Source organism: Diaphorina citri, unplaced genomic scaffold (genome assembly GCF_000475195.1).
Source record: "Diaphorina citri unplaced genomic scaffold, Diaci psyllid genome assembly version 1.1 scaffold264, whole genome shotgun sequence".
NCBI lineage: Eukaryota > Metazoa > Arthropoda > Insecta > Hemiptera > Psyllidae > Diaphorina > Diaphorina citri.
In genome coordinates this window covers 244,873-268,014 of record NW_007377701.1, presented here as the reverse complement: position 1 = coordinate 268,014, position 23,142 = coordinate 244,873, and the positions used below count along the sequence as shown (strand labels likewise).

Genomic DNA, 23,142 nt, shown 5'->3' with positions numbered 1-23,142 from the left:
TAAGTACCTATCAAGATAGGCATTAAATGGCTAGGTAGAACTATTAATATAAGCTATTACATACTCAAGTAGTTAGATATGCATTCAAGGTATCCACCAATCCACCAGTGTTACATCAACCGGTGGACTCTAGCCGGTGCAGCGGTTGTGGATCTTATTTTGAAAAAAAAAACTTTTGTAAAGAAACTTGTTCATAGCCAGCCTAGTTAGCTGGGAGAGTAGTGCGTCTGCCTTGTAAGGGCCAGGTCGCGGGTTCGATTCCGCGGCGACGCGGCGCGTGAGAAGCCTCTTCGTTTTCAGGGGCTTTCGATCTAACTACTTCGTAGGTCGCCCGCACTGAGGACCCTGTTTTCTTCTAAATATGTATTAAGTAGATCAGAATAGTTTCAGTAACAATGCATTTGATGCCAAATAAACGTACATCGATCAATACTCCACGAGAAAGAGAAGAGAAAGAAAGAGAAATAGTGATACAAGGAGGAGGAGGAGAAGGAAGAGGAGGAGGAGGAGGAGGAGGAGAGGGAGGAGAAGGAGGAGAAGGAAGAGGAGAAGGAGGAGAAGGAGGAGGAGAAGAAGGAGAAGGAGGAGGAGGAGGAGGAGAAGGGAGGAAGCAAGGAGGAGGAGAAGGAGGAGGAGAAGAAGGAGGAGAAGGAGAAGGAGGAGGAGGAGAAGGGAGGAGGAGAAGAAGGAGGAGGAGAAGGGAGGAAGCTAGTGCAAGTATTTATTGCTAGACTTATCACAGACTGGCGCCTATTATTATTGATATCACATTAAAAATAATGCAATTGAACCTTTCCCTCCGTTCTAGGTGAGACGCGGGTAAGGGGTAAGACGGTTTTGGCGTTTCTTACGATACACGTCATTTCCTAACGCCAGCCACTCACCCTCAGACTGTCTGACAAACGGAACGTGTGTGCCCGAAAAAGTTCCTGATTGTCAGATGGTCTGAGTAAAAAAAAAAAAAAACTATAAAACTCAGAAAGAAAGACGCCTACAGCGCCTCCCTATAAAGGTCCTATTGCGCCCAAAATCTAATGAGTAATGTGGTCTTTTCGACAAATAGATAAACGCCGGAAATTTTTTAAACCTCCCTCACAACACACAATCTATTTTTATTACTTTCCTTATCCTATAGGAAGGAAAGTAATGTAATCGGGTCAAATTTTCGATGGTCAGTTTTTAGTGTCAAAACACGTTTTGAGGTCCCTAGAGCCTAAATCCAAAGTTTCAGCCATTGGTCCGTGTGTGTGTCTGTAAACAAAATTGTCTGTCTGTCTGTGTGTCTGTCTGTCTGTGTGTCTGTCTGTCTGTGGGGGGGGGGGGGGTGGGGGCACCACCCCCCCCCCAAAGTTATCAGGGCCTCTTACACTAGATAAAATTGGATTTCAGAATAATAATCCAAAACACCATTTTTTACTTTTATCCTATAGGAAGGAAAGTAATGTAATCGGGTCAAAATTTCGATGGTCAGTTTTTAGTGCCAAAACACGTTTTGAGGTCCCTAGAGCTTAAATCCAAAGTTTCAGCCATTGGTCCGTGTCTGTGTCTGTGTGTCCGTGTGTCTGTAAACAAAATATCTCGAGAACGGTAAGAGGTAGAGACTTGAAATTTGGTATGTAGCTGTCAAATGTGACAAGGATGCGACACGAAACTTTTGGTTAAGACCGGTGCTACGGTTGGCGGCATTTTACCGCTTTTTGGCGGTTTTTGGTGTAATTTAACAATATCTCGGGAACGGTATAAGCTAGAAACTTGAAATTTGGTATGTGGTTCACTAATGTGACAAGGATGCAACACAAAACGTTTGTTTGAGATGGTTGCTGCGCTTGGCGGTATTTTGACCGCTTTTGGACAGATTTCGACCGTTTTTTGGCGGTTTTCAGCTATAGCGACAAAACGGTTAGAGATATTGTAAAAGTTAGGGTAAAAGAACACTCAAATAAGCATCATTCAACAGGATAAGGAAAGTCGTGTGATGTTCACACCAGATTTTTTTTCTTTTTTCCTCCCAGCTTAACTTATCAATATTGAATCATGTTGGCAGGTAATGTTCATGTAAGTACCTATCAAGATAGGCATTAAATGGCTAGGTAGAACTATTAATATAAGCTATTACATACTCAAGTAGTTAGATATGCATTCAAGGTACATATGTTAATGTTTGATAAGTACCTACCTACCACCACTACTACAGACATGGAACAGGGCGGATACTGGAGAGTTCTCTGTTACGAGTGTGACGGGTACCTATTTTGGTAGGTGAACCTGCCGAGATTTAACGTCTCACGACGGGGATAGGTTTTTAGAACGAAGAAACAAACAGGAGTTTGGGAATGGTATTTATTTAAAATTTGAAATTTATTATATTGGTAATGGAGAATAAAATATAAAAATAAATAGATCAATAAAAAGTTAAAGGATAATAACTCAACTCTTATGATTAAGGGAATAATATTTAATAAATTATTAATAAATACGTGGATCTTATCTTTCAAACAACCTGCTGTCTCTCCGTCCAAAACTACTCTCTCAGCAATATCCTCTCCTGGGACCCTCTAGGTTCTAGGCCGAAGCAAAAGAGCGTTAAGTCAGCAGAAACTGACTGGCCGTGGCGTGACACGAGACATCATCACAACACTAAGTAGTGAGTATAATAAAGTTTCAGTTAGGAAGAAGAATGGAAGGAATGAAATGAAAGTGCCAAGTTACAGTTGAGTCGGGAATGTCTTTTCTCCCAACAAGTACAATAGAGAGAGCAACGGAGGTCCCATCGTCAAGAACTCTAAGAGAGGACAGGAGAGGAGAAAGCCAGCCGTTTCGAGAACGAACCTTATCCGTTCAGGATGAAATCCGCCCTAGACGAGAATGGAACCCGCGATCTAGCGCTTACAAGGCAGACGCGCTACCAACCAAGTTATCTAAGCTGGCCAGGATAGGAGAAAACCAGCCGTTCCTAGAACGAACCTTCTCCCCGAGCGGGACTTGAAGACCTAGCATTTACAAGGCAAGGTTCTACAATGTTGTGGTTTCAAATAATGAGTCATGATCATGATTTAATATAAGAGTCATTGATTGTATTTTTTTTTTTTTTTTAAACAAACAAGGCTTGTTTTATTTGTTTAGTGGGTAAATTCATATTATGACATAGGGTTCAAAAGTTTTTGTAATCGAAAAAAAAAAGAAGTTACTGAGTCACCCATTACATAATAATAGATCAAGGATCAAGTTGATGGAAAGAGGCAAATGATAATCACTAGAGCAATGGGGGACACTGTAGAAGCCTCCGCGAAAATTATAAAAATAATCGGGCGTCCCCTGGAAACGGATAATCCCAGCTAATTCCTATGACATACCGCTAAACCAAAGACCTGCGAAGATACTAATTAACCCTTTGTGAATATACATTTAACCTTTGTGCCAAGTAGCAGAATATTGGAAGAGGAGTATCAGACACGGTCATTGGTCAAAGTGACGACCTACAAGTAAATGGGAAGTATTCTTCTTGCCTATCTGATGAGGGAATTAAACGATACAAACTCGTAAATAAAACGTACCATATATGTTTGAACGCTAAGAAGTGTAAAGGGGGGAGAAAAATGAAACACACCCCTATTATAAATATCTACTAAGTACCTAGTGGTTCATGGAAGTAAAAGTCATGCAGAAAACAAGGAATATCACGGAGCCCCCACAGACATGATCGGGCCCAAAAGATTTCTGTCGAATTTTATCATCAAAACTGGCCGGACCCAACATAATTATCTACCGATTTTCGTCAAATTCAAACAAACTGTTCCAGACTTATGCTGAAACCAACGTGTACAATCTAAATGAAAAAAATCCTCGAGTTAAAATTCAAAATTCACATCGTTCATTCGATACAGTGATAATACATACCTATGTACAAAGGAACCAAGAAAAAAAAAATAATAATAATAATAGGTAATAATTGATCTTCAAGACCTCACAAGAAGTGGTGTTAGCTTACCTACCTCAAGATAAAAAAATAAATTTTGGTGTGAAACCCTCTCGTACTCTGTCCTTCAAACAGATAGGTTTCCTAAACAACAATGTACCTACTAATGATCAACAAGCAACAAGTGAATCTAAAAGAAATAATAAATAGGTAAGAAGTAGGCAAGTTTGATAAAATTTATTTACTATATAGCTATAAATAGTTAGTAATACCTACTCGTACTTGGGTCCTCTCAATTTCTGACCTTTACAATGTTTGATAACACAGTAGGTAATGTAACAATAGAGTTTCCTTTTATTTTAATGTAAGAAATTCATAAAACATAAAACACAAACTTCTGGATAAAGAAAGTTAAAAGTTCACTTCACTAGTTCACTCAACAAAAAACAAACGGTTCCAGACTTATGCTGAAACCAACGTGTACAATCTAAATGAAAAAAATCCTCGAGTTAAAATTCAAAATTCACATCGTTACAGTGATAATGATAATACATACTAGGTATGTACAAAGGAACCAAGAAAAAAAAATAATAATTGAGCTTCAAGACCTCACAAGAAGTGGTGTTAGCTTACCTACCTCAACACAGGCTTGATATCAACAGGAAAAGAAACATAAAATAATCCTAGAACGTAGAAAAAAAGATCGCGTCACTTTTTGTTCCAAACTAAGAGAGTTCGTCTTCGTCTCACACCCACCCAACTCTAAACACCCACTATCCCACTAACTCTGTTTATTCTGCGACTCCTGACACCCCACCACACAGCACAACACCGAATCACACTTATTGAAGAGATAATAGGAAAGAAATAAAATAAAATGATGATAATAATAATAATAAGCAATGTTATCAGAATAAACATTGATAACCCATTGCCCATTGGCTGTGGTCCTATTCCTAGTCCCTATTTCATGAAGGATTTCACACTCCCCACTTTTTACTCCACGCGGGGTGTAAAAACTTCGTTTCTCAATTCTTAGAGCTTCCTAAAAAGGGAATTTAAATAGAAAAAAAAACATAAATACCTCATCCCTAAAGAGGATTTAGATAAATATATATTATATATATATATAAAAACAGGAACGGGAATGCAAACGTGCCGCTTCCGATTTTTTTTTTTTTTGGTACTTATTAATATTAATTAAAAAAAAAAAAAAAAAAAAAAAAAAAACAGGATTGATATAGGGGGTATTGAAACGGAAGGTGTCTTATCATCCCGAAAGCAAAAGGACAGGATAGGAGAAAGCCAGCCGTTCCGAGAACAAACCAAATCAGTGCAGAGCCCCAAAAAGACAGCAAATTGACAAGATCTTTGGACACATTGATGGCTAGTTAGTATAGCATGAAGTTTGAGCGAGTTATGTGGGTAAAACCCTACATTTCTAAAATACCTCTAGGTGAAAGACATTAGTATAAATACCTCTGTTAATCCCTGCACTAAGGTTAAGTTATGTGGGTAACAACCCTACATTTCTAAAATACCTCTAGGTGAAAGCCAAATACCTCTGTTGTCCCTGTGCTAAGGGCAGATTTGGTTAGATTGTCACCTGAGTGCTAGGTCATAGTTATTTGAACCTACCTTTAACTTGTATTTCATATTATTTCATTATTATATCTTTACATTCAAATTAAAATAAACTCTTGAATTTATATTGTTTTCTTTTTATTGCAAAAGTTCTCCAACTTTCGTAATTAGCGTCTGCCTTGTAAACGCTAAGAGACTGGTGAAAATCACAGATTCCTAAATCAAGAGATTCACTGAAAAATCAAAGAAAGACATATCTCTATCAATCGGGGATTCAGAAAAAATCAAACTTAAATCAAGAGATTCAGATAAGAATCACAAAGACACTCAAAAATCGAGAGTATGGCTCTAAGCAAATGTAAGACATATCTCTATCAATCGGGGATTCAGAAAAAATCAAACTTAAATCAAGAGATTCAGATAAGAATCACAAAGACACTCAAAAATCAAGAGTATGGCTCTGAGCAAATGCACGCAGTACGCGGTTTCCATAGTAATCATTCTCCTACTCCGCTGTATCATCAACATTATAAACCGCGTCATCTCCTGCCTCTTCCTATGCGAGGACCACGACATATTCAAATGCAACCTGCCCGTGTTTCTCATCCTCCTCTATTTGCTCTCCTATAAACCATGCTACTTCTCACGGTACGCTCGCTGCCTCGTATGTTCGGAGCTACTGCTACAGTTATTCATACTCGCGTGGAAGTTGGAGTTTCACATGTTGCTCCTGTGTCAGATATTTCCCGCGCTGGGCGACTCGTGGCTTGGAAACCTGTCCGTGGTGAATCTCATGGGACCTCTGATCAGTCTGTTCACCATCGGGTATTGTCTATTGAGACGTCTCGAGTTTACCATCAACTGGAAGCCAGACTGTGACTGTCCACCGTAAACGCTAGGTTGCGAGTTCGATTCCCGCTGGGGCGAGCTTAATCCTAAACAGATAAGGTTCGTTCTCGAAATGACTGGCTTTCTCTTCGACTTCGGAACGTAAAACCTCCGTTGTTACAGGTGACATTGATAGTTCAGAATACAGGATGTCATTCATCCCGCGCCCAACACTTGCATATCATCTCTACACCGTGGTATATACAGGGTGACACAGGTATGCTCCCATACTTCCTGTGGATAGTTGTCGTATATGGACCACACATCTGTCTCTGTGTCGTAACATTCGATACGGGCTGAAAATAGTTGAGAAGATGAAACCAATGTCATTAGTATGCAAATGATTCTACTAGCTCACACCAAAATTTACAAGGCAGCCTAGTTATGTAGCTCAGAGGGTAGCACGCCTGCCTTGTAAGCGCTAGGTCGCGGGTTTGATTCCCACCTGAGCCGAACTTTATCTTTCCCTCCCCTGCCAAGGTGCCACCACCCCCCTCCCCTCCTAGTATGGGGGGGTACTGTCAGTCAGGTTCAGGTTCAGGGTCCGGCGGACAATTCAATGTGCTGTCCAGTGGGAACTGCTGCTATTCACCACCGCGATCACCAAGGAGTAACAAGGGGGAGATGTGAACACAAGGACCCTGGGATAATGTGATGGGAAATGTATCAGATTGATGTATGTGGCTTGAAATGTGTGCGATTAATGATTTTCACAAGTGTACTCAAAAATATTATTGTTATCAATATCAATATTTTTATTTCCCTTATCAATGTCTTTCAGAAGGACGGGATGTCAGAAATATTTCGGTTAAGATGTAAAGATCCTTTTCTTTTTTTTCTTCTTCTTCTTCTTTTTCCTCGCCTTCTCCTGTGTACAGACGGGGTCGGCGTCTTTCGTCAGCCTCTCAATCAGGGTGATTGTTTTGGGATGACATTTGGTTTTGGCTACAAATTTTACGAGTAAAGATCCCTTTCTACCACGGTAGAAAAAGCGAAATTGAAACATTTTCAGTAACTCTCGGTTATTCCTGGTTTCTAAATTATGAAGAAGCAAAAGTTGCATTTTTGTGGCTACAAATTTTACGAGTAAAGATCCCTTTCTACCACGGTAGAAAAAGCGAAATTGAAACATTTTCAGTAACTCTCGGTTATTCCTGATTTCTAAATTATGAAGAAGCAAAAGTTGCATTTTTGTTTTTTTGTCTCCACCCCCCTTACTACAAATACCAACAGTGGTTGGGCGGAAGAGCTCCTTCAGGAGAACCCTGCCACTTCAAAATAATAGTAATCAACTTACCTGTAGCGCCTGATTGAAGCATCCCCCAACTACATACAGTTGATTATCAAGCACAGCAGTACCAAAGTTACATTGTTCCACATGGGGTATAGAGGTGAGATGCTTCCATTTGCCCACAGATGGGAGATAGTAGGTGATTTCATTGGTGATACCAGCTAGGCTGAACCCGCCAACCTTTACTATGGCCAACTCCATACCTGTGTAGAGAGAAGAAAGATTTTTTTGAAAGAGGTTTGATAGAGGGAACTGTAACTGCTAAGGTCTTATCGTCCCGAAAACGAAGAGAGAAAGAAGACAGGATAGGAGAAAGCCAGCCGGTCCAAGAACCAACACTATCCGTTTAGATAAACGAAGCCCCGGGCGGGAATCGAACCCGCGACCTAGCGCTTACAAGGCATACGCGCTACCCTCCAAGCTAACTAGGCTGGCAAGTTGTCACTTTTTTGTAGGTAAACATTGTGTGAGAGCCAGTGGCGATAGCAAGTTGTGCGTTATTGGCCCCACTCAAGCTGGGTGAAGTTAATGTAAGTAGGTAGTCCCCGAATGAACAGTAAAACCCCCGATTCCATGGTGTCAAGTACAACCTTGAACTGAATTGAGACCTTCTACACTCAACATACAGGTTACAGGGTCTCTTCTAGACTAGATAATGTACTTACTTAGGTACTCAACACAAAATAATTGAGATCTCCATACAGGGTGTTATTTTAAAGTGTGTCTAGTACCCTATAAAACCAACTCAATGACAGTTGGGGGAAAGGAAAAGGGTGAGACAAGTACATAGGATAAAGAAAATGTACAAATGTAGAGGATATCGCACTTTGAACTTTTATAGGCCTAGTTAGCTTTGAAGGTAGCATGTCTGCCTAGGACATGGGTTTGATTCCTGCTCAGGACAAATTTAATCCAAACCAGATAAGTTTTGTTCTTGGAACATCTAGTTTTCTCCTCTCTTGTCTTTCTTCTCTTGTTCAATTTGGCCTATATACTTACCTATGGTATCTACAATCACTCTGGTCTCTGCATTCTCATACCATCCGCCACATGCATATATTTTATCTCCTATAGAGACTAGAACATGATCCGCGCGGGATGTGGGCATACAGGCTTTCCTCTCCCATGTATCTGTTGTGAGATCGTACCTGGAGAAATCAAACCAGTGGACAGAGATTGAGTGAGAGAAGTCTGAGCGGAGTGAATAAGAAACAAGCTTTAGTAGGCGTCTACAACGGAGGACCGACCGCCGACCCTGGCCTGGTACCGATCCAAGAGAAAATAAATAAACCATGCTAATGAATAGAAGCGTCCTCAACGGAGCCTTAAACATAGTACTGACCTTCACAGAAAATCAAGCAATTGAGCTGTGAACTTTTTTGCTATGGTCAATTGTCTCAGCGATGGTCTATGGTCACTGTTGTGGCCGCGCACTTAGTCGTCTCTGTGGGGCCTTTTTTTATGCTACAGTTTACTAAAACACCAGCAGATTGGGCTTTTTATGTAATAATAAGACCACTTACCTCCATAGTGAGGGACATACTTGATCCCTCTGTAATCCGCCACTCACATACAGACCAGTACTATGGCTTACGCCTGCATGTTGTACAGGTAGTGGTATGGCTAGGGGAGACCCTAGGGGCATCCAGGCGTCTAGTTTAGGATCATATAGTTCACAATCCTCTAGGTCTGACCATACGAGCTCGGAATCACCGCCTATAGCGATGAGACGACCTCCTGGGGGGACAAACAACAAACGAAGTCAGTTACAAGTTTTAGCTCGATAAGTTTATATTTAGTCCAGCTACTGACTTTGTGTGAGCCCCACTATGACTGACATCTAGTCTTATCCGTAGTATGGTTTGTTGGCCATTTTTTTCTCTCTTCTTCTTCTTCTTCTTCTTCTTTGATGGAGGGAACTGTAACAAGTGAGGACTAACTGTAACAAGCCAGCCGTTCAAAGAACCTTAGCTGTTCTGGATAATGTCCGCACCAGATTGGAATGAAATTCGCGACCTAGCGCTTACATCCTTCCAAGCTAACTAGGCTGGCAAGATAAAAAAATCTGGTGTGAATATCACACGACTTTCCTTATCCTATTGAATGATGCTTATTTAAGTGTTTTTTTACCCTAACTTTTACAATATCTCTAACCGTTTTGTTGCTATAGCTGAAAACCGCCAGAAAACGGTCAAAAACCGCCAAAAAGCGATCAAAATACCGCCAACCGCAGCAATCATCTCAACCAAACGTTTTGTGTTGCATCCTTGTCATATTTGTGAATTACATACCAAATTTCAAGTCTCTAGCTCTAGCTTGTACCGTTCCCGAGATATTGTTAAATTACACCGAAAACCGCCAAAAAGCGATAAAAACTTTGGATTTAGGCTCTAGGGACCTCAAAACGTGTTTTGACACTAAAAACTGACCATAGAAAATTTGACTCGATTACATTACTTTCCTTCCTATAGGATAAGGAAAGTAAAAACAACAACAAAATTTCATTATTGCCTCCGAACATCTATTTTCAGTGTCTTCCACACTTACCTACTACGTTAAGTGAAAATCTACATCTTTCCCGTTGTAAAGGACACATAGTGGTCCACTTGTTACTCATTGGATTATAGATGAAACCGAACGGGTGAATTATTTCCTGAAATCAAACAATAAAACAATCCATCAAATATTTGAAAACTAAAGTTAATTATTATTAATAATAATAACAATAAAATAAAAATAAATCATTTCCAGCGGCGATAACACCTTAAACCCTAACAACATTTTAGGTTGGGTAATTGTTGGCCTTTCAGTTCCTCAATCAAATGTAACCATTTCTCAACGCTGGGTCAGCTGTTTTCTCAACGATCAGCCAACCCTCCGATTTCCCGACAATCGATGTTGTTAAGGAATGCACTAATTCCCCATGGATCACTGAAGTTAAGCAACGTTGAGAGTGGTTTGAATTCAGATGGGTGACCATCTGGGAATTTGGAACCCTGAAATCCGGGTCAAGTATTTTGCACCTTGCTTTGGCTAAAAGCACCTTGGAAATTCTCAAAACTCTACCTACATTCAGCCGGCTATAAAACAAACAAAAAATCATACCAAGGGAAATGTAATGTTCAAAATTTCTTCAAAAAAGAATTAAATAAATTCCAAGTAAAAAATAAATAAAAATAATACAAGAACATTATGAGTGTAGTCCTGTAACAAGCGAGCTTATGAAAATTTGATCCAAATTCCTAGTCGACTTTTGTCCCAAATCAAGAGTGAAAATCAAATTAGTACATTTTCTCCTTCTCCATTCATAGGGAAATCAGCAAAATACAAACCCGAAGGGAATCAGTAAATATCTACTACGATCTCAAGAGGAAGGCAGAAGACAGGGAAACATGGCGTACTGCAGCAAACCAGCCTAATGGCTGTTAACCAATGATGATGTTTGTTATGTAAGCCATGAGCCGCTGCATTATCCCCTACATTTATGCATTGGAGGGGAAATCCAGGGGTCAACTTATAGCTCATTACCTGTACATATTATTTTATTACCTTCAATATATTTTTATTAATTCACTCTCACCCTTTGCTTACTTGCTCTCTCTCCCTCCCTCTTTCCTTATTTCTTTTTCTCTCCCCTTCCCTCTTTCTCCTCATGTTTCAGATTAAGGATTACACATAGGTAAGTACCTATCTAATGTTTCCAATAACGACATATTTACCTGAAAGGCCTCTCCTTCTACCACCAAGGTAACATCAAGCAGTAGATTCTTAGACCTCAGCTTGGATAATCCCGATAGTAGAATACTTGTGTGCAGAGGTGATTCAAAGCTCGTACATGGCAGTGGCCTTCCAGGACCCAAATTCCAATCCGATGCTACTTGAGCCATGATGTTGGAGAATGTGGTCTGAAATTCGATAATCCTGATAGTAGAATACTTGTGTGCAGAGGTGATTCAAAGCTCGTACATGGCAGTGGCCTTCCAGGACCCAAATTCCAATCCGGTGCTACTTGAGCCATGATGTTGGAGAATGTGGTCTGAAATTTTCAAATAGTTCTGATAACTTTAACATCATCATTAGTTTTCTCTCTGAAGAAAAGCTTTTCCTAAAAAGTCTAAAGACATTAAACGTGCCGCTTCCGATTTTTTTTTTTTTGGTCCTTGAGCGTGGAGTGAGAATAATATAATATGTTCTCATTTTCACAGAAATACAGAATAGTCACAAAATGGTCTTATCAGTATCACAATACAAAGAGCGGATGTGAGTCATACACATAGAATATCTGAGTGTAGAGTGCCTAGCACTGATTTAAAAACAGAGTACTGACCAAGATCAAGTATATAACAACCTTGAAACATAAGGAATTCCCATGCTTATAGCGAAGGATATAGAATTGTAGAATCATTAAAATCACGAATTATTTGTGGTTAAAGCAGATCCTTTTCATAATTTTGTGTGTATCACAGCATTACTAAATGCCTCCTTTGCAATCAATTACACTTCCCTCACGAGGCTGAGTGCACCCCGAGCTCCAAAGCTGAGAAAACTTCGACCCCACTGGAATCGAACCCGGACCTCTCGCGTGGAAGCCTAATGTGATACCCGCTCGGCAATGGAGACTACTATAGAATCATTGATAAGCAGGAATTTTACATGCTTTATTTATTTATTTTATAAAGACTTTTGGAACCCGGTTGGTTGGAAAACCCTTTAAGTAAGGCTTGATTACTTTATTTTTATTTTATTTTACTTAAATATATCCGGGACCTCTCGCCTGGAGGAAGCCTATTGTGATACCCGCTCGGCCATGGAGACTACTATAGAATCATTGATAAGCAGGAATTTTACATGCTTTATTTATTTTATAAAAACTTTTGGAATCCGGTTGGTTGGAAAACCCTTTAAGTAAGGCTTGATTACTTTATTTTTATTTTATTTTAAATATGGGTAATTCTGATGTTTTGAATAAGCACTTAAATATAGGTAATTCTGATGTTTTGAATAAGCACACGGTGTAGGTACCTACTTATTTAGGTTTCACCACTGTTAACACTAGGTACCTATAAAACTCGTTGATGAAAAACATCAAACTACTTACTATGGGTACTCACAGCACTGAAATAATTAAATGTTATTTACAGTTTACAATGCTCACTCACTACACAGATGAGTTTACAAGTAGATACCTAGGCAGCTAGGCACTCTAGGCAGGTACCTCTTAACTCTTAACCTATCAGACCTTGGTCCGTATCATGCCGCACACGGTGTAGGTACCTACTTATTTAGGTTTCACCACTGTTAACACTAGGTATAAAACTCGTTGATGAAAAACATCAAACTAGTTAAGTACTATGGGTACTCACAGCACTGAAATAATTAAATGTTATTTACAGTTTACAATGCTCACAATTCCACTGCAGCACACGGTGTAGGTACCTACTTATTTAGGTTTCACCACTGTTAACACTAGGTATAAAACTCGTTGATGAAAAACATCAAACTAGTTACTATGGGTACTCACAGCACTGAAATAATTAAATGTTATTTACAGTTTACAATGCTCACCAAGTGCAAGTATTTATTGCTAGACTTATCACAGACTGGCGCCTATTATTATTGATATCACATTAAAAATAATGCAATTGAACCTTTCGCTCCGTTCTAGGTGAGACGTTTCCACTGCAAACTCACTACACAGATGAGTTTACAAGTAGATACCTAGGCAGCTAGGCACTCTAGGCAGGTACCTCTTAACCTATCAGACCTTGGTCCATATCATGTCTACTTATGTGATCAGAACTTTGGTTTTTTCTACAATAGATTCAAAGCTAACTCGTCTACTTTTGGTTGAGGCCAGAATTCCATCACAACAGTAAGTAGAACCCAGAACTCTCTGACATTTAGACACAGTGGTGCAGATACAAAATGAGTTTTGTGATTAAGGCATCTCATTCTCCAAATTATGTACTCTGTAAATACCTCTTGTACTATGTGATCAGAACTTTGGTTTTTTCTACAATAGATTCAAAGCTAACTCGTCTACTTTTGGTTGAGGCCAGAATTCCATCACAACAGTAGAACCCAGAACTCTCTGACATTTAGACACAGTGGTGCAGATACAAAAGTTTTGTGATTAAGGCATCTCATTCTCCAAATTATGTACCTCTTGATTATGGTACTCTGTAAATACCTCTTGTACTCCCATTTTTTTAAAACTTTCTAATGATTCTTTCTTTTTACTTACTGCCTCTCTCTCTCTCTTTAAGGGGCAGATTTTATCCTAAACAGATAATCTTCTCTCTTTGCTTCAGGGATGATAAGACCTTACCCTCTGTCAACCCTCTAAAAAAAAAAAAAAAATGATTTCCCACTTTCCTAATTTTGGAAAAGCTTCTCACTCACCCCAGTTTTCAAACTTTGTCTTTCTCCAATTTTTTATTTCTTCCTGGAATAGGTTAGTTTTCAGGTTTCCACACTCGTATATCCCCCACTGTACACCATTGCATACATCTATCATTACAGATTCACATCAGACAGGGAGGTACAGGGGATTCCATGGAGTGACTAGAACATGATCTATCCTATATACTTACCTATGGTATCTACAATCACTCTGGTCTCTGCATTCTCATACCATCCGCCACATGTGATTCCATAGTGTCAAGTACAACCTTGAACTGAATTGAGACCTTCTACACTCAACATACAGGTTACAGGGTCTCTTCTAGACTAGATATATCTATAATGTACTTAGGTACCTACTCAACACAAAATAATTGAGATCTCCATACAGGGTGTTATTTTGAAGTGTGTCTAGTACCCTATAAAACCAACTCAATGATAGTTGGGGGAAGGGAAAAGGGTAAGACAAGTACTTAGCTAGGATGAAGAAAATGTAGAGTTGTAGAGGATATTGCACTTTGAACTTTTATAGGCCTAGTTAGCTTTGAAGGTAGCATGTCTGCCTAGGACATGGGTTTGATTCCTGCTCAGGACAAATTTAATCCAAACCAGATAAGTTTTGTTCTTTGAACAGCTAACTTTCTCCTATCCTTTCTTCTCCCTTCCATTTTAGGACAGTAAACCCCCCATTGTTACAGTGGTTAGCACTGTGACCTTTGGATCTGTAGGTTGATAGTTTGAGTCCAAGTGAAGTAATACCTACATAAGACGAAGAATTTTATTAGGTAATCAAGGAACAATACCTAAAGCATTAAGAAATTATTATTTCCTAATCACCAGCATATCAAAAAGATTAAAAAACTACCCACATTGCTTAATCCAACCAGGAGGTTAAATTTAATTTATCCCAAAATTTAATTCAAGCATAAACATAAACTTTTTCTCAATGCATTAACACATTGTGTACGATGTGACAGTACTCCAGGCCTTACAGCCCTGTGTACCTGTGTATCTTTACACGAACCGATTCGGCAGGTTTTTCTCACCTTCATAGATCAGCTTCCTCTAAAAGTGAACTTTTGAAATTCAGGGCATGAGTAGTTGAGTACTTATACACATTTATGTGGGCTGATCTGTGGAGGTGAGAGAAACATGCTGATTTGGTTTGTGACTTTGAGTAAAGAGAAACCCAGTCTCGTGACGGCAATTGCCTTCACAACATCGGAACAATTTATGCTTTCCATAGGCTTTACGTCTGGAGTTATAAAGAAAAGGAAATGGAAATTTGAAGGAAAAAGAAAAGAAAATGAGGAAAGGGGGAAAAACTGTATCAAAATATTATGCAACCCACTGGTAATGACTTTGCATCATACAATATTTGTATAACTTTTACTTTCAGGTCTTCTGTCTCCACGTGTTGGTAATATTGTATTGATATTTTCAGTCTACTGTGTTCAGGAATTATTCTAAGAAAAAAGAAAAAATACTCCTTCTTACCAAGAGAAAGTAAAAATAACATAATAAAGTCTTGGATATTTGGGATTTACTAGTAAAATACCTTTTTTTTAAGAGGTTTGACAGAGGGAACTGTAACTGCTATGGTCTTATCGTCCCGAAATTGAAGAGAGGAGGAAGACAGGATAGGAGAAAGCCAGCCGTTCCGAGAACGAATATTATCCCATCAGAATAAAATCCGCCTCGGGCGGGAATCGAACCCGCGGCCTAGCGCTTAAAAGGCAGATGCACTACCAACTAAAAAGGTGATATTCTTTGAATTAAAAAAGGAAATTTGGATAAAAAAAAATAATAAATTTTGGTGTGAAACCCTCTCGTAGGTACTCTGTCCTTCAAACAGACAGGTTTCCTAAACAACAATGTTTGTACTTTGTACTAATGATCGACAAGCAACAAGTGAATAAATAGGTAGGCAAGTTTGATAAAATTTATTTAATATAGCTATAAATAGTTAGTAATACCTACTCGTACTTGGGTCCTCTCAATTTCTGACCTTTACAATGTTTGATAACACAGTAGGTAATGTAACAATAGAGTTTTCTTTTATTTTAATGTAAGAAATTCATAAAACATAAACTTCTGGATAAAGAAAGTTGAAAGTTCACTTCACTAGTTCACTCAACAAAGAGCAAGAAACACAAACACACACGATTCACACGAACAAAACAAAAATTTGAAAATTCGAAAAAAGAAATCTGCGTACTCGTACTTGCGCAGGACGAACTACGCATAGGTGATTTTTTTTACGTAATCATTTGTTTACAAAATCCGCCTCTCTTATTGGTCAATAAGCCCGCGAATATTTCAAATTTTTAAAACCGAGGCGTTTCTATGTCAGGCTCAAACTCCGAAATCGTAAAATTTAAAAACCGGCGGTAGGTAACTAAAAACCAGCGGTAGGTAATTAAAAACCAGCGGTAGGTAATTAAAAACCAGCGGTAGGTAATTCAAAACCAGCGGTAGGTAATTAAAAAGCATGTTGAATAGGCATGTAGCAGTTTCCAATAGATCACTGAAGTTGAGCAACATTGGACGTCACTAGTTACCGCAGGGGTGACCATCAAACTCACGAAGGAAATATAGGAGCTGGCTAAAGTCTCTCTCTCAAAAGAAAAAAAAATAATCAAGAAATAGGTAATTCAGATTTTTTCTTTTAAATTTCATCTTTATTTAGCAATAATGCAATGCGTTCACAGAAACTAAACAACTCTTATAAACAAAAGTTCATTTTCAGTTTACAATATTTTTAAATGGCTCGTCTTGTCATGGCATGTATTCAAATTGGATGCAAAAAGCTCCAAAAATTGACTTTTCTGAGCCGAACTTTATCTTTAACCGAGTGTTTGTTTTTGGAACGACTAGATTTCTTCTAACCTATCCTACTTCTCTTCTAGATATTTCAGGACGATCAAACAAACCTCCTTTATTTGAAAACAATTCATTCTTTTTTCTTCTTCAAGCAGCGCCCAATCGTCCTCACGATACTAAAGACACCCAGAAATAGCCACCAACACACAATAACGAAGACAGTCGCCCGTTCAGATACGGACCAAGCACCTTCGTGCTTAACACAGCGACCTACCTGTGCCGCGATCATACATTGCATCTCCCAGGAATCCACCAATGAAATATATCTTAGAGGCCACGCCCACTATACCAGCATGTAGTCTGGGTGTAGGTACTCGGGTCACGGTACTCCATATGTCTTCCTCTATGCTATACATATCTGAGGAAGAAATAGAATAAAGGATTGTACATTTATAAAGGGTGTCGCCACCGCCACATGCATATATTTTATCTCCTATAGTGACTAGAACATGATTCAAGAGTGAAAATCAAATTAGTACATTTTCTCCTTCTCCATTCATAGGGAAATCAGCAAAATACAAACCCAAAGGGAATCAGTAAATACTTTTGTAATCCATCGGGAATTCATAGAAGTTCAAGAGACTGGTGAAAATCACAGATTCCTAAATCAAGAGATTCACTGAAAAATCAAAGAAAGACATATCTCTATCAATCGGGGATTCAGAAAAAATCAAACTTAAATCAAGAGATTCAGATAAGAATCACAAAGACACTCAAAAATCGAGAGTATGGCTCTGAGCAAATGCATGCAGTACGCGGTTTTCATAGTGATTATTCTCCTACTCCGCTGTACCAACAGCATTATAAAACGCGTCATCGCCTGCCTCTTCCTATGCGAGGACCACGACACATTCAAATGCAACCTGCCCGTGTTTCTCATCCTCCTCTATTTGCTCTCCTATAAACCATGCTACTTCTCACGGTACGCTCGCTGCCTCGTATGTTCGGAGCTACTGCTACAGTTATTCATACTCGCGTGGAAGTTGGAGTTTCACATGTTGCTCCTGTGTCAGATATTTCCCGCGCTGGGCGACTCGTGGCTTGGAAACCTGTCCGTGGTGAATCTCATGGGACCTCTGATCAGTCTGTTCACCATCGGGTATTGTCTATTGAGACGTCTCGAGTTTACCATCAACTGGAAGCCAGACTGTGACTGTCCACCTCCTTCGGAATGTTACGAAGAGGATGACTATAGTCCCCCGCCACCCCCGCCCTGCTGCTCCTCTCCTCCCCCCTCCCCTGCCAAGTGCCACCACCCCCCTCCCCTCCGTAGTGTGGGGGGTACTGTCAGTCAGGTTCAGGTTCAGGGTCCGGCGGACAATTCAATGTGCTGTCCAGTGGGAACTGCTGCTATTCACCACCGCGATCACCAAGGAGTAACAAGGGGGAGATGTGAACACAAGGACCCTGGGATAATGTGATGGGAAATGTATCAGATTGATGTATGTGGCTTGAAATGTGTGCGATTAATGATTTTCACAAGTGTACTCAAAAATATTATTGTTATCAATATCAATATTTTTATTTCCCTTATCAATGTCTTTCAGAAGGACGGGATGTCAGAAATATTTCGGTTAAGATGTAAAGATCCTTTTCTTTTTTTTTCTTCTTCTTTTTCCTCGCCTTCTCCCGTGTACAGACGGGGTCGGCGTCTTTCGTCAGCCTCTCAATCAGGGTGATTGTTTTGGGATGACATTTGGTTTTGGCTACAAATTTTACGAGTAAAGATCCCTTTCTACCACGGTAGAAAAAGCGAAATTGAAACATTTTCAGTAACTCTCGGTTATTCCTGATTTCTAAATTATGAAGAAGCAAAAGTTGCATTTTTGTTTTTTTGTCTCCACCCCCCTTACTACAAATACCAACAGTGGTTGGGCGGAAGAGCTCCTTCAGGAGAACCCTGCCACTTCAAAATAATAGTAATCCACTTACCTGTAGCGCCTGATTGAAGCATCCCCCAACTACATACAGTTGATTATCAAGCACAGCAGTACCAAAGTTACATTGTTCCACATGGGGTATAGAGGTGAGATGTTTCCATTTGCCCACAGATGGGAGATAGTAGGTGATTTCATTGGTGATACCAGCTAGGCTGAACCCGCCTACCTTGACTATGGCTAACTCCATACCTGTGTAGAGAGAAGAAAGATTTTTTTGAAAGAGGTTTGATAGAGGGAGCTGTAACTGCTAAGGTCTTATCGTCCCGAAAACGAAGAGAGAAAGTAGACAGGATAGGAGAAAGCCAGCCGGTCCAAGAACCAACATTATCCGTTTAGATACTTTAGATAAACTAAGCCCCGGGCGGGAATCGAACCCGCGACCTAGCGCTTACAAGGCAGACGCGCTACCCTCCAAGCTAACTAGGCTGGCAAGTTGTCACTTTTTTGTAGGTAAACATTGTGTGAGAGCCAGTGGCGGTAGTAAGTTGTACGTGGAGCGCTTACAAGGCATACGCGCTACCCTCCAAGCTAACTAGGCTGGCAAGTTGTCACTTTTTTGTAGGTAAACATTGTGTGAGAGCCATTGGCGATAGCAAGTTGTGCGTTATTGGCCCTACTCAAGCTGGATGAAGTTAATGTAAGTAGGTAGTCCCCGTAAAAGTTATTCAGTGACGTTAAACGTGAAGCCTCAATCAAACTAACAATTACCTCGTGAGTTGAGCAGAGGATTATGTACAAGGGAGCTATTAGATTCCGTCTGGCCCTGTTGTTTCTTACAGTGTGTATACAAGGCCTTAGCACACACGGGGTTTGCTTGAAGGAAAGGGTCGTTTACAATCACAGCACTGTTAGGGGAAATGTGAGCGAAATTGATGAGACGAAAGATCCGTTCACACGTTGAGCGGAGCGATTTGTTTAGTGACCTGGAATTGGTTTCTTCACATCAGTAAAGGGGTATCAGTAAATTGGTTTCTTCATATTAAATTAGCAAAATAGTTTTTTTCGAATTAAAATATTAACTTGACCCCAAGGGCAAGGTAAACCTAGACAAATGGAGTGTGCCTGAAGACATGTGATGTGGTCCAATCCAATCGACCCAAAACTAAAATAGAATTGAACTTTTTTTTACATAAAAATTAATAAAAATAGAGCTGACTGGAAAATGTCAAAATACTGACTAGAAACGCCGGCCTCCAAACTCCAAGCTCCAAGCACAGGGCCGAAAAACTTCGACCCAGCCGAGAATCAAACCCGGGACCTCTGGCGCGGCGTACAAGCTTAGTGTGATACCCACTCGGCCACGGAGGTTACAGATTCAAAAGTGTAGTTCTTGGTAACATCCGTGATCAAGTGAGTATCACATTAGGATTGCACGCCGGAAGTCCCAGGTTTGATTCCCAGCAGGGTCAAAGTTTTTTCGACTCTGAGCTTGAAATTCGGGGTGCACTCAGCTAAGCCTCCTGAGGACAACTGAGTAGTTACTTTAATCAAGTAGCGACCAGGGGCGGCATTACGAGTGTAAAAAGATTATTGAAATATGGAAATTGATTGGCAAAAGGAGGCACTTAGTAATGCTGTGATATCCACGAAAGTTGTGAAAAGGCTTTACCACAAATAAATTCAAGATTGAAGATTAATAGTTCTTATGAGTTCTTGATGGATGACTTGGTAACTTTGTGAAGGATTCTTATGGGGATACTACCTACTCACTTGTTCTCTCCGCTGGTATGGTTGTGTAACCATTGCAAACAAATCCTCAGCACATCACTCTCCGCCATGTCCACAGGATAATCACACGCCAGCAAATACTCGAGCTGACACGAACTCAATCGGGCAAACTCGGGGGACGACGAGAATTGACGAAGGTGAGAACACATGAAGCGATAGACCTGGCTGCGGAGTTTGGACAGGGAGTAGGTTTCCGCTATGCTGGCAATGTCCACACAGTTGTCCAGGTCTAACTGAGACTGTGAATAGTAAGGATAAAAAATGTTAAATATGGCCAGTCAAGTTAGCGTGGAAGGTAGTGAATAATAAGAATTGGTTGTTTTCGAAATTTTCAGCCAATCAGACTCAACTATTAGTACAATTACCTGTAAATATGAGGAGCATGCTTCCACCAGGGGTTCAATCTGTACATGACTAGCACTGAGCAGTACATGTTGAATATTATCTACGTTGAGCTCGAGTCTAGCGGAGTATGCATAGTCCAGTACTAACTTCATACCGCGGGCAGTGATTCCGTTCAGACAGATTTCCGACTGTTTTGATTCTCGCATGGCATCTGGGGAAAAAAATATGAGTTACAAGTCAACATTTTTTTTTTGTTTTTTTTTACAATTCCTTTAAAATATACAACCTACACGTTTCTTTTCTTCTCTCCTTCTTTCTTATTAACATCTTCTTCACTGTCGTCTTCTTCTTCTTCTTCCTCTCCTTTTTTTCTTATCCATTATCTCATTTCTTTTTTTTTTTTAATCCACTGAAATCTTTTGAGGAGATAGTCACAAGGAACCACATGGAGACTTTTTCTTATCCATTATCTCATTTCTTTTTTTTTATCCACTGAAATCTTTTGGGGAGATAGTCCCAAGGAACCATACGAAGACAATTTTCTTTTAATATTTTCAAGGATTCATTTTAAAGCTGTAGATAGGTGCAAATAGGTCTACTTACCTGTGAACATGGCTCGAAAATAATCTGAAATGGATGCTAGGACAACCTTGTGAGCCTGTGAATATAATCAAATGAAATAAGCACATTATTTTGAGAATATCCTGTAGGCACCAAGCTTTGAAACAGGTAAAGATCCTAATCTTTTGATTATTTAGTTAGGTACAGGTATCAAGCTATAAGATTGCCTCTGAACTGGGGATCTGCAGTGAACCAGTTTTAAAAAAAGGCAGCATGGTACGCAAAAGAGAAGTTCTCACGTTAGATTTTTGAACCTGATGTTTGTTATGTAAGCCGTGAGCCACTGCATTATCCCCTACATTTATGCGTCAACTTACCTGTGAACATGGCTCGAAAATAATCTGAAATGGATGCTAGGACAACCTTGTGAGCCTGTGAATATAATCAAATGAAATAAGCTTTGAAACAGGTAAAGATCCTAATCTTTTGATTATTTAGTTAGGTACAGGTATCAAGCTATAAGATTGCCTCTGAACTGGGGATGTGCAGTGAACCAGTTTTAAAAAAAGGCAGCATGGTACGCGAAAGAGAAGTTCTCACGTTGGATTTTTGTACCTGATGTTTGTTTGGGATCTTTGAACTGAGGATTGTAGAGACCTGTCCATGCGTTGAGTTGTATGATAGACACTACCAGGTAGAGGAGGGCGAATACCACTGTGTTTAGAAGCTCCTGGAATATACAAAATGAAGATGGTTCTTAATTTTTTGTCCAAAAACTTATTTTTGCAATAGTTTCGACAGAGGGAATCGTCCCAAAAACGAAGAGAAAAGGAGGACAAGGCAGCTGTTTCCAGAACAAACCATATCTTCTGTTTAGGAAAAAGTTCGCCTCAGGATGGAATCGAACCAGCTTCCTCCCGAGCTAATTAGGCTGGATGGTTTCAACTTTTGATTGTGATCTTAGTTATAAGTAGTAAAATTAGAAAATTTCCCTTTTGGAATTTTCCCTGTTCTGAAGCTCGTTTCCCTTCTTTTGAAGTGATAGCGCCTGTATTAAATCAGAGGAAAAAGACGGGAAACGAGGTTCAGAAGAGGGAAAATGCTTAAAGGAAAATACCTAAAGAAATACCCACTTCGCAGTGAAAAGTACCTACTGAAAAGACCATCATGTCATGGAATAGAACCCTTGATTTCCAGTCTGTATCGATGCGATGTGACGTTCAAGTTATAGGTAAATTTATATTTATACGTCAAATAACTTATTTATAGGTAGATATTGGTTGTTTACGTAGCTCCTACACTGCGGGATATTTTCAGATCCGTGTAGAGAAGATAAGAACCCACCAAGTAGACGAGGAAGTTGACAATGCCGAATATCTGTGAAATTAAACAAATATTGAACATAAAATTAAAACAAATAATACCTAATAAAAACTCACACTAGGTAGATACCAAAGTACTTATTACTAAATGAAAAGGATTTTATAGGGGTACTAGCTGAATTCCGTCGCTTCGCTCCGGAATCCCGCTAGTTCATCCCGAGGCATGGCCAAACTTGTAGAAAAGGCATGGCCGAACTTGTAGAAAATAATAAAAATACGGTC

General features: G+C 39.6%; 2 protein-coding genes and 1 long non-coding RNA gene across 3 annotated transcripts in view; 1 reads left to right on the top strand and 2 right to left on the bottom strand.

Annotated features, from left to right (window-relative positions):
* Positions 1-5,158: 5,158 nt before the first annotated feature.
* On the bottom strand, positions 5,159-5,685 carry LOC113466422. The gene is made up of 2 exons (XR_003390812.1): positions 5,479-5,685; positions 5,159-5,395 (listed from the first exon to the last, which is right to left on the bottom strand). It is a non-coding gene; the product is annotated as an uncharacterized LOC113466422 (long non-coding RNA).
* Positions 5,686-5,696: 11 nt separating this feature from the next.
* LOC113466418 lies at positions 5,697-6,392 on the top strand. The gene is made up of 2 exons (XM_026821789.1): positions 5,697-5,753; positions 5,866-6,392. The coding sequence occupies exon 2, from the start codon at positions 5,955-5,957 to the stop codon at positions 6,390-6,392; it is 438 nt and encodes a 145-aa protein (XP_026677590.1). The 5' UTR covers positions 5,697-5,753; positions 5,866-5,954.
* A 73-nt stretch (positions 6,393-6,465) lies between these two features.
* The window catches only part of LOC103506830 (kelch-like protein 26), an 18,141-nt gene continuing 1,464 nt past the window's right edge, over positions 6,466-23,142 (bottom strand). The window contains exons 3-13 of the mRNA XM_026821788.1: positions 21,916-21,970; positions 20,998-21,188; positions 20,615-20,871; positions 19,613-19,827; positions 18,897-19,093; positions 10,227-10,332; positions 9,203-9,416; positions 8,667-8,827; positions 7,686-7,882; positions 6,981-7,029; positions 6,466-6,684 (exon numbers count right to left, since the gene is read on the bottom strand). Of these exons, the coding sequence (XP_026677589.1) occupies positions 6,545-6,684; positions 6,981-7,029; positions 7,686-7,882; positions 8,667-8,827; positions 9,203-9,416; positions 10,227-10,332; positions 18,897-19,093; positions 19,613-19,827; positions 20,615-20,871; positions 20,998-21,188; positions 21,916-21,970 (1,782 nt within the window). The 3' untranslated portion in view covers positions 6,466-6,544. The remainder of the gene's footprint in view (positions 6,685-6,980; positions 7,030-7,685; positions 7,883-8,666; positions 8,828-9,202; positions 9,417-10,226; positions 10,333-18,896; positions 19,094-19,612; positions 19,828-20,614; positions 20,872-20,997; positions 21,189-21,915; positions 21,971-23,142) is intronic.